Genomic DNA, 13552 nt, shown 5'->3' on the forward strand with positions numbered 1-13552 from the left:
TTTGTCCCCGCATGTTGTAGGGAAAAGGGTGGTTTAGCTTAAGCTGCAGACTTACTGAGTATACCAAATCTAAACTAGCATAATTTCATTTTATTTTAATTTATTAAACATATTTGTTGGCCAATGTGGAGCTGTCCAATTCCCACCCTAATTTGGAACGTCCAATTATCTGAAACCACAGCCACATTCATGGGCAAACCCCATTGCAAATTCATGTGGTCACCAACTGCTTCATTTCACATCACAGACTAAGTTTACAGAGTGGAGTCAGAGGAAGACCTTTCATATGCGGGTTGAACATGCAGTCCACGTGAGACCGATTGACCAGCAGGGGTCGCTAGACTACAACAAAACACAGACTCCTAACGGGCCGAACCGTCCTATATACTTTGTATCCCTCATTTATTAATGCTTCCTTAATTCTGGAAGTTCCCTGTAGCATTTATACATCAAGGGCTAGATATATAATTGCTTTTTTCCCTCTTAACTGCCATATCATCCAGGCAGATGAGCTTCTTTTCACATCCAAATGTTGTTTTATTTATTTAGGCTTATAAAAATCTTCTTGGTTGATCGGTTGAATTTGTATACCTTCAAAATTACACAAATGAATAACTGAGCTATCAGTTTAAGGGTTATTTAATGATTGAGGTACACTGCATGACATCATTGTCAACCACTTACATATAGCAACATTCAGTCTTATGAAACAAAACCTGAAACCAAAGAACATGCATACATCTCCCATTAGACGAACGCAAACAAACGTGCAAATCAGGCTGTTGCACACAAACCTCATCATTTCAGACACTGTTTAATCTGTCCACTAGATGGCGATGTGTTTGACCATTGAGAGTGAAGAGTGATTGAGAGTGCCTATGAGTATTTTACATGGAAAGCTCTTACCAAGTGAGAAATTCCTAAAATGCAACCCCAATGCACCAGCTTGGAAAAATGCCACCAGCTGGTCGTATGGTTGTAATGTAACCAATTTATTTATTTTGATTTGACACCAAAGTACCATGCTGTAATAGATGCACCATTTCCACAAAACATAAAAAAACATTCAATTGTAAATGTGAACACAAATTTTACTAGCACAATGCCATTTCTCATTCTCTCCCTTTGCAGAGAATACTTAAACTGCTTTACTTGAGTGGACACTAGATGATGATACCAAACACATTCAGCAGACGATACCAGAAAATTCAGCAGACACTATTGCATCTGTGGTTATATGTCGTCAATTTATTAGTCAGTAAATAGATGTTATACTTATTGTATTCTAATTCACCAGACAGCAGCCCAATTTTATGATAATTGTATGACAGTTTACAAAGAATTCAGTCATTCACCAAAATAAAATGAATTTTCCTACATTTGTATCCAATTCTAGGTTCAGTTGACACTAGCAAATATTATACATACTGATCAACCACATACAGACCATATTCAATGGCAAGATGAAGAAACACAGGGCCATGTTACTTGAACGCATAAAGGAGTGCATGGATAATGTTTATTGAGATGTTATAGGGACATAGCTCATTTAGTTTCTGTGAAACACACAAGTTTGGTTTTAACTTGGTATTTATTTTGATGTCAATAATTTGTTACACAGACAGATTTTTAGTAATTGTGTTTTTTTTTACAGAACTACAGTTCGATCATCTTTAATGTATGTTGGATTTTTTAAAAGTAGGAAATGTTTTGAGATATTAGGGCTTCTCTCTTTTTGTAGTGTAGCATGCCTAACAAGTGTATGAACTCTAAACACAATCGAGTTGTAGCATGATTTTATAGTCCAGGTTTGGAGCATACTGTGCAAAGTTGTGGCTATGCAAAGTTGTGTCTGAATTCTATGTGCTCAGATGAGGTTTGAGGGTAGAAAAGTTGATGTTTGTAAGGACTGACAGTCTGTGGTTATTTTAGCTATTTCTCCATACTTGGCCCCAGGCCTGCTTCATCACCAGAGTTGAACAAATAGCCTGAGGAACAGAGCGAAATACCCACAACTAGGAAGGTGGGGCAACCCACTCATGTATGAAAATTCGCCAAATACCTAGGGCTGATTTGGGAGATTATTTTAATTATAACCGTTCCTCTGATCGCTTCCTTATAACGGACAGGTTCTGCTTGCTGTAACCATTTGGAGAAAGTATCAACATTTAGACCTATTGGAAAGCTCCTGGTAGTTGTATTTTAGGGCATATTACTTAAAGAGCCAGAATGGTTCCCTGCGTAGTCTATTACCATGTTAATAGCTGGTGGTTTGTAGCGCATTAGCAGGACATAATGCTGACAACAGGAAACCGAACACCTCGTGCAGTCTATTCCATCATTAATTAACCAACACAAACCAACTATTTACACTCAATACACAATGGCAAGCCGTCGGAAACAAACGCCGTCTGCATAGATGTTTTAAATTAAAAATAAGGCTATGTATGCCATACTTTAAAAAACAAAGTAAAAATTCAAAAACAACATCGACCCCCATTCATATACATTTAAATTTAAATTCTACAAGCAGGGGGAAAAGCACACTATACCCACTTGTCTGGCCACACGGAGTAGCAGTGTGTGAGTTATGCAAGTCTAGTGCTTACATTTCTTTTGCGATGCATTCCTATTGGTGTTTATTTGTGAAACTTCCCATTTAATTTAACCTTCACATACAGCTGCTAAAATAAAATGTCAAAGCAAGGGCTGGTTGGCCAGTGCCCAGCATTATCTAATGCCCGACCCTTGAATAAATTCTTGAAAACAATCTTTTTTTTTTACTTTCTCAATGAGAGTCCCTGCTCCTCCCCTGTTGCCCGCGGGGATGAAATGCTTTAATCAGATTATTGCACAGTACGAGTGTGTGCTGTGGAGGGGGGATTTGAGAGAAGAGTTCTGCTGACAGAGATGATCGCGCAACTCCAGTATCCCACTGCGAGCGTATACCATGAGGAGTCTTCGAAGTAGTGGGTGCACACGGAAAAGACACTAAAGGAGCGATAATTCCCAAATATCTTTGGAGATGATCACGTTGGTACTGAAAGAGGTACAGAAAGAAGCGAAGAGCTGAAGAAAACTTGGTTGTGCGGAGGTTTGTTACGACGGAGGAAGCGCCCTTTTGTCGAATAATTATTAGAAAGTTGCAGCAACAAGTCCACTCACGGTAGAAAGAGCAAGTTTAACCCGCACCTCGTGTGTTTCCTCAACTACTCAGTATCCGCAAACTCTGGAATTACAAGATTCGTGTTCTTGTTCATAGGACAAACCTCAGAGTTAAAGGACCAATGGGGAAACGGCGTGAAGAATGAAACAAGATTGTCAAAGTATGAAGGAAAGTATCAAACCGTTGTTAACATAGCCTATTCCAGATTCGCCTTTGATTTGAGAGTAAACATGTGACATAGCGGTGTACCTCGTTATTTATCAGAACGGTTTGAAAGATGAAAAACATCGTCAGGAAGCTGATCACAGTATGCCATTTCCATTATCCTCTAGAGAACCGATGAAACTTCAGCCCATTCATGCACCATAAAACAATATATTAGGCTAAATTTAAGAGAGCTTCACATAGAGACGATGAGTGCTGCCAGGATAGCGGCTGTACATCGGGTCAACTCGGGCTGATTAAGTTGAAGTTTGTATACAGTCTATACCATATATAGGCTGTTGTGTTCGCAAATGTTGTAAGGTGGCTGACAGAACAGTTGTGGAAATCCCGTTCACATTTGGAGCTACGATGCTGATCAGGGGCGCATTTATCCACGCATTTCTAATATTGTTGGTGAGGGCCAACCAGTGGAACCTGAGAGATCCAGCTCCATGCGAACTTAACAAAAAGGTAAGTTTCCCCGTAAAAAATAATTGTATAGCCTACTCTCTTTACATACTATAAAATAATTTATTTTAGGAGCGGAGATGCCCCATGTAAAATAAAAAATTAAATATTTACTCAAGTCTAAGTGATAGCCTATCCCATCAAAACAGCTGTGAAAAGGGAAATGTTTTTTTTGTTTGTTTTTTTTTAACTACTGCAATTATCAGTTTAATGTCGTTCGTCGCGTTTCATTGTACACCATATTAAATATTTATGCTACGGTGACAATGAGATGTTATTGCGGTCCCTTGATGTTCGCTGGAATCGCAATGTGTCCCATGAATAGGCTATTTAACTTCCATTTGTTGATGCAGAAGATCATTGCCTGTTTTGCAAAGTGAACTTAAGCGCAGTTGTAAGTGTTTCAGAATCATTTCCCGATACTGGTAAGCAGCTGACCAGTTTTAAGAGTTAACACTGGTGGAGAACTAGGCCTGCACCCAAAGTAGCGTGAAGTGCTCTTTTTGCAGTTATGCTATTAAATTAATTTTGTTATTTTTAAGACTATTTAAGACCAATATTGATTATTTTACATTACCTGCTGAGATCATTCTTAGACTGATTTCCATCAAATGGTCTTTCAAGTATACATATTTCAACTTCAGATAGTTTATGAAGCTGTTGCTGTGTAATAATGCAATTGTTTTTGTTAAATTCTGCTCAAATAATATGAGCAATTTACAAATTTCCATTTTAAACAAACTATATGTAAAAATCATTGTTGGAGAGACCTATTTATAATTTGCTAATTTGGGTATGCCTATATATATATATATATATATATATATACATATATAGATTTCATTTCAAAAACATCTGAGGAATTTAGGCGTTTTGAGTTGAATGTCTTGATATTAACCCTAACATTCTACACATTCTATCAAATGACATAAGGTTTATGGATTCACTTAAACCACATTTAAAATTAATAACTCTGTTCAAATTAAATAACTCGTATTGACAAATGACAAATTTATTTAATACATTTGCATGGATTTTTATGCATTTTGTTACAACAGTAGCTACATCTAACACAGACATAGACTACATACATTAGATGCTGCTTGACGACATGACTGAGATGAACAAAAGACTTGTCAATCAAGATCAGTTCCAGATTGGCTGAAAAATAAGACATGCAATGCACTGGTGCTAATATGGTTGTGTTTCCCCTCTGTTCTGCTGTGGCAGCAAAGTGACTTGAACTCCTTCCTGTGGACCATTAAACGGGATCCTCCATCATACTTCTATGGAACCATCCATGTCCCCTACACCAGAGTTTGGGACTTCATTCCGGAAAATTCCAAAAAAGCCTTCCAGGAGAGCAACATTGTGTACTTTGAGCTGGATCTGACCGACCCGTACACCATCTCGGCCTTGACGAGCTGTCAGCTGCTGCCGCAGGGGGAGAACCTGCAGGATGTGCTGCCGCGGGACATCTACCGGCGGCTCAAGCGCCACCTGGAGTATGTCAAGCTCATGATGCCCTCCTGGATGACCCCGGACCAGCGCGGGAAGGGCCTCTACGCCGACTACCTCTTCAACGCCATTGCCGGGAACTGGGAGCGGAAGAGGCCGGTGTGGGTGATGCTGATGGTCAACTCCCTCACGGAGGCCGACATCAAGACCCGGGGGGTTCCCGTGCTGGACCTGTACCTAGCCCAGGAGGCCGAGCGCATGAGGAAGAGGACGGGCGCCGTGGAGAAGGTGGAGGAGCAGTGCCACCCCTTGAACGGGCTGAACTTCTCCCAGGTGAGCCGGGGCAGGTAGCTGGGTGGGGGCGCGACTTACTTAATCGTGTGCTTAAAAATCTTAAAAATCACTACGCACAAATAAAACTGCTATTATAACTCAATGAATGTAGTGCCACGGTTAACTCGTTTCATATAATCGTGGCACGAATCAGTATGTTACTTGTCCGAATAAGTTCAGCTGGTCTGTCTAAGTGAAACAGTTGTGTGCCAGCATTGTTCTTTTGTCAAATACTCTCAAGTCATCATTGAACCGGTATCTTATTTCAGTGTTCCCACTCATCCCATGCAGCTCAGCTGGATGCATTCTGTATATGTAGCTCCTGTTTTTTTTCTAGAGACTGTGGTCTTAAGTTGGCTGAATGCAGGAAATATCAATTTCATTAATTCATTAATTCTCTTGTTGAGGCAAAAGTAGTGAAAAGCATCCCTGCTGACATTGTGTGGCAACATCTTTTAAAGGTTTTTTCTTTCCGTTAGACTCACTCAAATTTGACTTTCTTAGGCAGTCATTTCACGATGTGATGCACATCAAGATAAAAGTCAATTTCCGAGACATCTGGGTAGGATTTTTAAACAAAATAGATATGGACTGGATCAGCTGAACAAATAATCCAGTTTGGTGTCTCTTCCTGTATTAAGAAAAATTTGACCCTAATGGTTTTCTCATGAATCTAACTCAAAACGTCCTTGTTCGTGCTTGGATAACCGTCAGCCTTGCAATTATGAAGGTCCTTTAAAGCATCCAATTGCATGAAGACCATTTTGAGTTGTGCAATTTGTGCTAATGTCCCATTGGAACTAAGGGGATTACACAAGGCAATTTCATAAAACTTCTGGATCCCTAGCAGTCCTGCTAAAAGCAGAAACAGATATAGATTGGCACTGTCAGGTCCGTTTCACTCATGACAAGTAGATGGTAGTGTATATTTTCAGCATAGTTTAATTCTTTCTAGGACTCACACATCATAGATTCAGTTTATGTGCAGTGATCTGGACCTTTCGTTTTGATTTGTACCATTTGTTTCCATTACAGCAAGTTAATTTCCTCAAAAATAGTATTATGTAATGTTTACAATGTCTTTATGGGATTTCCATGGTTATGCAGCCAGTGAATATAATTTAGAACATATATATGCTCGCTGGTTTCATTGAACAAGCATAGGACCTGAAAGAAATAGGTAACCAAAGCAGCCAAGCTTCACGTCACTTCATTTCAGTGTCAAACGTTCTTCCAAGGCCAACATTAGCATGAAGGCAAGAAAAGAAATGTATTTTCTTGACAAGTGTAGGGTGAAACTCAAGGCATCCATTTGAAATCTGACCAGAGCTGGAGCAGATTTTTTTTTTTTTCTCGAAACAGGTCTCTTTCCTCAAATGCCTTTGGTTCCAGGGTCTGTATAATCTGAATAATCGCTTTTCGCCAATCTGCACGTGCACTAAGCCCATTCTGACAAGTGTGCGGGGTCAGATAAATAATTGATTTCTCAAGCAGGACACCTTTGTCTGTTCTGGAACTCATGGAACTTTACAGATCTCAGAGGAACGCCCTGGTAATGAAACCAGTGTTTTCTTTTTCCTGTCACTGGAAGCAATGGTCCATAAACAAAATGATTAATAGTCTCGCCTTAGCAGACTACTCACAGGGAGTTGGACGAATGTTCATATCTCTTGGTTCATAACTGAAAGCTGCAGAAGGGAGTCACAGCTTTCTGTCATCATTCATACCGGATTAAAGCATACAGGCATTGCCATATATCTCAGCCTTCATATGAAAACACACAAAGTGTGTATTTGATAGGGTAATATATTGAAGTAGCCAGGGTGCATTGTGCATACAGAAGTTTTCCCACCTGGGGTCTGAAGCCAAACCATATGTTGAGGTACTTTTATTCAAAATCATTGTTGCGAGTTCTGAGCTCTTCTTACTTTTCATTATACAGTGTATACTAGAAAGGAAGAACCAGTTGACGTCATTTGTCCTTATGCCATCAGAACTAAACAAAAGGTACAGGAAACTGAAATCTACTGATGTGTCATTTTAATACTTTTTTTGCATTCACAAATGACCCAAAATTATTTTATAATTATTCTTGAAAAAAATAAAAATAAAACGAAGAACAGCTTGTGCCGAAATTGGCTTGCTTTCCCCCTTGGCTAAATGCCAGGTTTGAAGTGGGCGGGGTTAACTGGGTACAATGTACTTCACTAAAATGCTACGACCAGTGAAATCCTTTATACTTGTAATATGTAAATGATGCTCTTGCCACTTTCGTGCAGGCAAGCCAAATTGGAAGTGCCTAAGCATTGTGCCTTCTCTGGATGCAGAAAAACCAATACGCTTTTTTCTTTTCCAAAAAAATTAAGAGACCCACAAGAAATTGGTTTAAATTTCTAGAGGCCTACACGCACTGCAATATTGCAGTAACCCCATCAGTTAATATTTGTAGTGCCATTTTCACAAGTGGGACTTCAACCAACTATCTACTAAGACAATGTGGCTTTGCTAAAAAGCTAGCGCTGGTAGACGATGCAGTGCCTTCCCTCCCTACCTACCAACTGTTCTGCTAGTGACACTCCCTGTGGTCGTAGAACAGATGTGTGATGGATCGAGTAAGTAGGCCGACCATTAGCTAACAATAATTAAATATCTTTCAAGGATTGATATGTGGAATTGATGCCTTTCTTTATTCGGGTGTAATGTCCAGAGTTTGAGACTGCAGTCGACTCTAATGTTAGTGTATAGTAGCTCAGTCGTACAATGCTATTACACATTGAATGATTTAACTGCACGATGGTAAAGCCTAGTTTATGTTCCTTTCTTTCATGTTGTCTGGCAGTCAGGTAGTTGCACTGGACAACCTGCTTGAACCTAGTGACGTTTACATATGAGGTGTCTCATGGATATGAAAGTGGAAGATACACGCCCACGCTGTTCTTATCTGCTGAACAGGTCACGATAATCTAATAGTGTTTATTATATTTAAATGCTCACAACTGCTTAAAACCTGAAAGAAACACTAATAAGACAATCAATTATCACTTGTGGGGAATATAACCACAATTATGACTTTCCTGGTACTTTAATAAGTAATAATTGCAAAACAAATTAAACTGGGGAAAAGTCCATCTTTTGGAGTAGTCAGTTTTTTTTTATTTATTTATTTATTTTTCCTTTTCCAAATTTATACTTTCAGACCTTTGGCCTTCATGAAGTAAAATAAAGGGGGTTAAGAAATTGAGTGATATTTTAATATTTTAATTCCATGCTTATTAATTCTACTGTTTATGTCGTTCATTCAAACAGAATTAAAACTATCAAAAAACAAAAAGTAGCCCTGCAGCAGATTGCATCTGGAAAGAAAAAAACTGATAATTGTAAATTGTTTGTACAGATGGTGTTGCTTATGAAAAAAGATCAACTCGTCCCTTCCTCTCCCATCTGTGTCCAGATATGTGACAGAAGCCTAATCTATATGAACCAAACATACTTTTACACCAAGCCAAGCCTGAAAAATCCCAATAATTGTTATAACTAAAACTTAATTATGATATTCCTCACCCACAATTGAAGCATTTTAGTTTTCAGTGGAAAAAAAATAACAGGCCTTCTTATTCCAATTGCTGGTTTTTGAACAGCAGCAGAACAAAAATAGTCAGAAAGCAAGAAAGGGATGATTTTCAGTTCCCCATTCGCCATGCACTGGCACATATCAAAATGGCAGAAATGGTTGATGGAAATGTAGCTAATTGTCCGTCTCAAATAATTACGAGCCCGTTTGTCATAAAATTTGACCGAAAATTCACAACCATTCAAAATAATCCTCAAGTAAAATAATGCTGCATTATCATATCTGCAGTTGCTGCCATTTTATTTCAGTCTATAAAGAGAGCCTAATTGTCATAATAATTTTGTCAAGTGTTATCATTTTATGCCAGAACATAAAGTGAAATTACTTTTTAAATAATTCTTTATGAAAGGCCTGAGTGTAATTAGAAAAATTTGATTTGGTATTCAGAATGAACACACGCACACTTTGGGGGTTGATATGGTTGAGATATTGTTACTTACATTTATTCACAGAAACACAAAACAAAAATAGCAAACAGTGACCCAGTGCTCAAAAAGATAACTGCATTCAGATGATCATTCAAATTTGCAAAAAGCTGACTTTGAACATGTCAAGTACAGATTGTTAAATGGCTCTAGTCAGTGAAACTATATTTTCCAGTGTGTTGATTACTGAAATAGCACTGCATAAGTGTAGGTTTTAGGACCCATGTGAATACAATAGTCGTTCTTATTTCCCATTCTTGGCTAAATTCTGGCAACCTGCCAATTATTTGCTGTTTGCCAACAGCAGAAAATCTGTCTGAACCTGTTGGCTAATCAGATTAGATCTTAACGAGTGATGTTTCCATTAAAAATAGAACAAAACCCTGTATATGCCATTTCCCTTTATTGGATGGATTTCAAATTCAGTATGTTTCCTAAAGGGTTAAATATATGAATTACTTTATATTATTGTACAATTTATTTAATTTGCACCTGCATGTGTTTCCCAGAATAACGTAAGTGTATTAACAATAATAATGTAAGCTTATCATTTGAATGGGGTATTTTTTCCTGCTGTTAGGATTGCCTATTTACCTTTGTCCAGTTGTGTTTGCAAAAATAATGTCACCTCTACAGAAAGGAGATAGTGTCATATTTGTCAATGAAACTGACCAAAATGGCTGGAAGGAAGAAGCAGAGATTACTAATTTTAATACTTCACATTCACATAAGTGTTTACATTCTTTAACCCATTACCGGTAATGTTTATTTAACAAGATTTAAATTTTGCACAATTACAAATATTTTAGTACATGCCACTCTTCAGGCCTACCAAATTGTAAGTGTTTCATATCATCACTACCATTACTATTTGAATGCAAAGTACATAACAGTGGCTTTGCTGCAGGGGAGAAAAAAAAAACCTTAAATATTGTACCACAGATGTTTTAGATTTCCTCTCTTGGGCAAAAGATCCATGTTGAAGGTTCATGGGAGTTTGATTTAGAATTTGACTGGCATAAGGTCACTTAAAGTAGCAGCTAGCCTTGGGAGCTCATGAAATCAGAAACTATACTGCCCTGGATCCACAGCATGGCAAAAAAAAATGTCAGGATTACATATCTTGAGAAAGCTAACTCAAGTACTTTACACCCTGTCGACATTTGATTTATCGTAGCTGACTAATCTTTAAAGTTTTTTTTAAAAATTCATTTTCTAATATTTTCTAATGTTTTTTTTAACTTACAGTGATTACTGATTCTTTACATGTTGTTTTTGGAAGGAAGGCATCTTTGGCTTTAGGGGGTTTACAAAGACCAATGAGAGAATATAAGCTAAATTTGCTTTATTTGCAAATGGTGCAAATCCACTGAATCTATTTTTCACTCTAGGCATTTTCCTCTGATATTGTGCACTTAGATGAATAAACTCACAAAGTTCCAATCGCAGATTGTGATTGCTCCGCTACATTAGACTCCTCAAAAACCCACAGGGAATTTGGATTCTTTCTGCGTCTAAGCCAACAGTCCCCCGGGGTATACAGAGCACTACAACATCAACACAAAATTCCTCACTTCCTTAGTGAAGCACCACTTTGAGCCCATTATGGCAGCAGACTGTAGCAGGGCTAACATGCTAGCATCGTGGAAGTATCCACCACTCAAAATGATTCAAAATCCACTTATTCCATCAGGTCATTTAAGCTTAGCAGTTCCTAATTACTGCGGATGGGTTTATGAGTACTACATAATATGTAGTGCTAATGCATAATCTCAAAAAATATGTTGAGTGGTATGCTCTACTAAAGCCCTAGTTTCCAGTCAGGTTTCCTACAGTGTGTGCCTGTGGCTGCCCAGCAGGGTGCCACATAATTGGCTGTATCGTGGCCCAGGGAGGCAGGGTTAAAGTCGGCACTGCAGTCTCAGACTCATCGTGCAAAAAAGGACCTGCTCAGCATTATGACTTCAGAGTGCAGAGAAGAAACATCTGACAACACACACACACACCCTGTGCCCCGCCACTGATGACGGAGGACTTTGCAGTTATGATGCAGGACTACAAATAAGATGAGCATTACAAACTAGGAGAGAAGAAAAACTGATTTTTAAAACAGCCAAGTGTCCAATCTAATAGGTTGTAGTGTTGATTTCTGAAGACACACAAGGATGGCTTGGTGGTTAAGGATGGTTTTACAACATGGAACCTTTTCAATTCAGGATTTACAACTTTTTCTTTTTTCAAACTTTATTCCAGTCATATATTGTAGTTGTATCAGTTTAAAATACTACTGAAAACTTCACAATTCACAATTTGTTGAAAACAGTAATACACTGAAGTGCTGTAATGACAAAACAAGTAACATCAAGTCAGGAAAATAAACAGTTATTTCTAATTCCATCACGCTCTGCGGTCAGATACACTAGATGTGTAAAGTAGGTGCTAATTGTGTGCTGCAGTTTAACTGAGATTTTTCCAGTGAGTAACTGAGAAATTTGAGTTCTACTTGAGCATTAGTTACCTCTTAATTTTTTTTGTTGGTAGTGTGTTGTAGACAGAGGTGATAGTTGTAATCCTAATAGTGCATTAAAGGAAATCCCGATGATAGGCCAGAACAGCCAATGTACTAATTAATGATTGATTTTAAGCCTTTAACAGTTCATCATTACCTCAATTGTTTCTATGGTTTACTGCTGGGTAAATGTAACAGTTGCTCAAGGGATCAATTCAGGCTGTCCCATAGTCAATCCCTCAATTAGCATCTGTGTGCAGCAGTTACCAGCAATTACCAGAGCTTTGTGCCTTTATTAGCACACACATGAGCACTAAATGTGTAAATACCAGGGAACTCCTAAATGTGTGATATTGAATATTCACCTGCTTTGCTGTGTAAGTATTATACAATGTTTACAAAATTACACCACAATAAAACACGTAACAATGTATAAACATGTCATAGCCATCTAAATCCTTCATAGATATTCTAAGTTCTTCATAGATAAAATATACAGTACATTGTAAATATCACATTTATGAAGATATTATTTTGTGGAGGAGTTAAGCATTGCAACATACCTCCAAAAAAAAACATTTTACAATTATAGTCCTTAACAATCTGCAGCAAATGCCAGAACTGTGGAACATTTCAGCTTCCATCACATGCATTGCAAGTGCAGTCGTTTAAAATGGAGAAAGAATTCGGACCACGTTTAACCCCTGTTGACATATTAAAACAATGGATATTTACTTTGACCTGTACTATGTGAACAAATATAAAAGGAGCTAGCATGGAACAGAAATGATTAAAAAGGACTTGTAAAACAAGCACTGGGGGATCTGTTTAATGCAATGGCCCATCTGTTATGGGAACGGAACTGACTTAACGTTTTTCCGATAACATCCAAGGTCTTTTGATAAGCTGTAATGCAGTTCTTTCATTTCTTTTCTGTCTTGGCAAAAGACCCAAGATAATCAAGAACCAGACAATATGCACGATGATGGTCTATTGCCATTGCTTAAGCTTTGAAAAAATATTCTTGTTGCTCCTCTTGTCCAGACACAGATTTCGGTGCGCTCATTTTGTTCTCTGGTGTTATAAATTGATAAAGCTAAATAAAATTCTCTATCAATTCACTACCTACCTGGAGCTTTTGAAAGTTTGTTGTAAAGAACGGTGCCTCTTATCTTTGACATTTTTAGTGTAAGAGACAGATGATCGATTCACACTTCAAGCTGCTAATGGAAATATTTTTTGAAAGAATTCCAGCCGACTTAAAGTTCCTCTGTGAGCACAAGAGGGTAAACTCTGATAAGACATGCTCTGTGTAAGGAACGGTGTGTGTGCTTTCAAAAAAGGTTTTTATATCTCTC

The 13552-nt window shown here is 38.0% G+C and overlaps 2 protein-coding genes across 2 annotated transcripts in view; one reads left to right on the forward strand and one right to left on the reverse strand.

Annotated features, from left to right (window-relative positions):
• Positions 1-13552, reverse strand: part of dcc (DCC netrin 1 receptor) — a 368326-nt gene that overhangs the window by 304665 nt on the left and 50109 nt on the right. The window lies entirely within an intron of this gene.
• Positions 2851-13552, forward strand: part of trabd2a (TraB domain containing 2A) — a 55620-nt gene continuing 44918 nt past the window's right edge. Inside the window, exons 1-2 of the mRNA XM_064307456.1 lie at positions 2851-3841; positions 5069-5629. Of these exons, the coding sequence (XP_064163526.1) occupies positions 3740-3841; positions 5069-5629 (663 nt within the window). The 5' untranslated portion in view covers positions 2851-3739. The remainder of the gene's footprint in view (positions 3842-5068; positions 5630-13552) is intronic.

The sequence above is a fragment of the Anguilla rostrata genome, chromosome 14 (genome assembly GCF_018555375.3).
Source record: "Anguilla rostrata isolate EN2019 chromosome 14, ASM1855537v3, whole genome shotgun sequence".
NCBI lineage: Eukaryota > Metazoa > Chordata > Actinopteri > Anguilliformes > Anguillidae > Anguilla > Anguilla rostrata.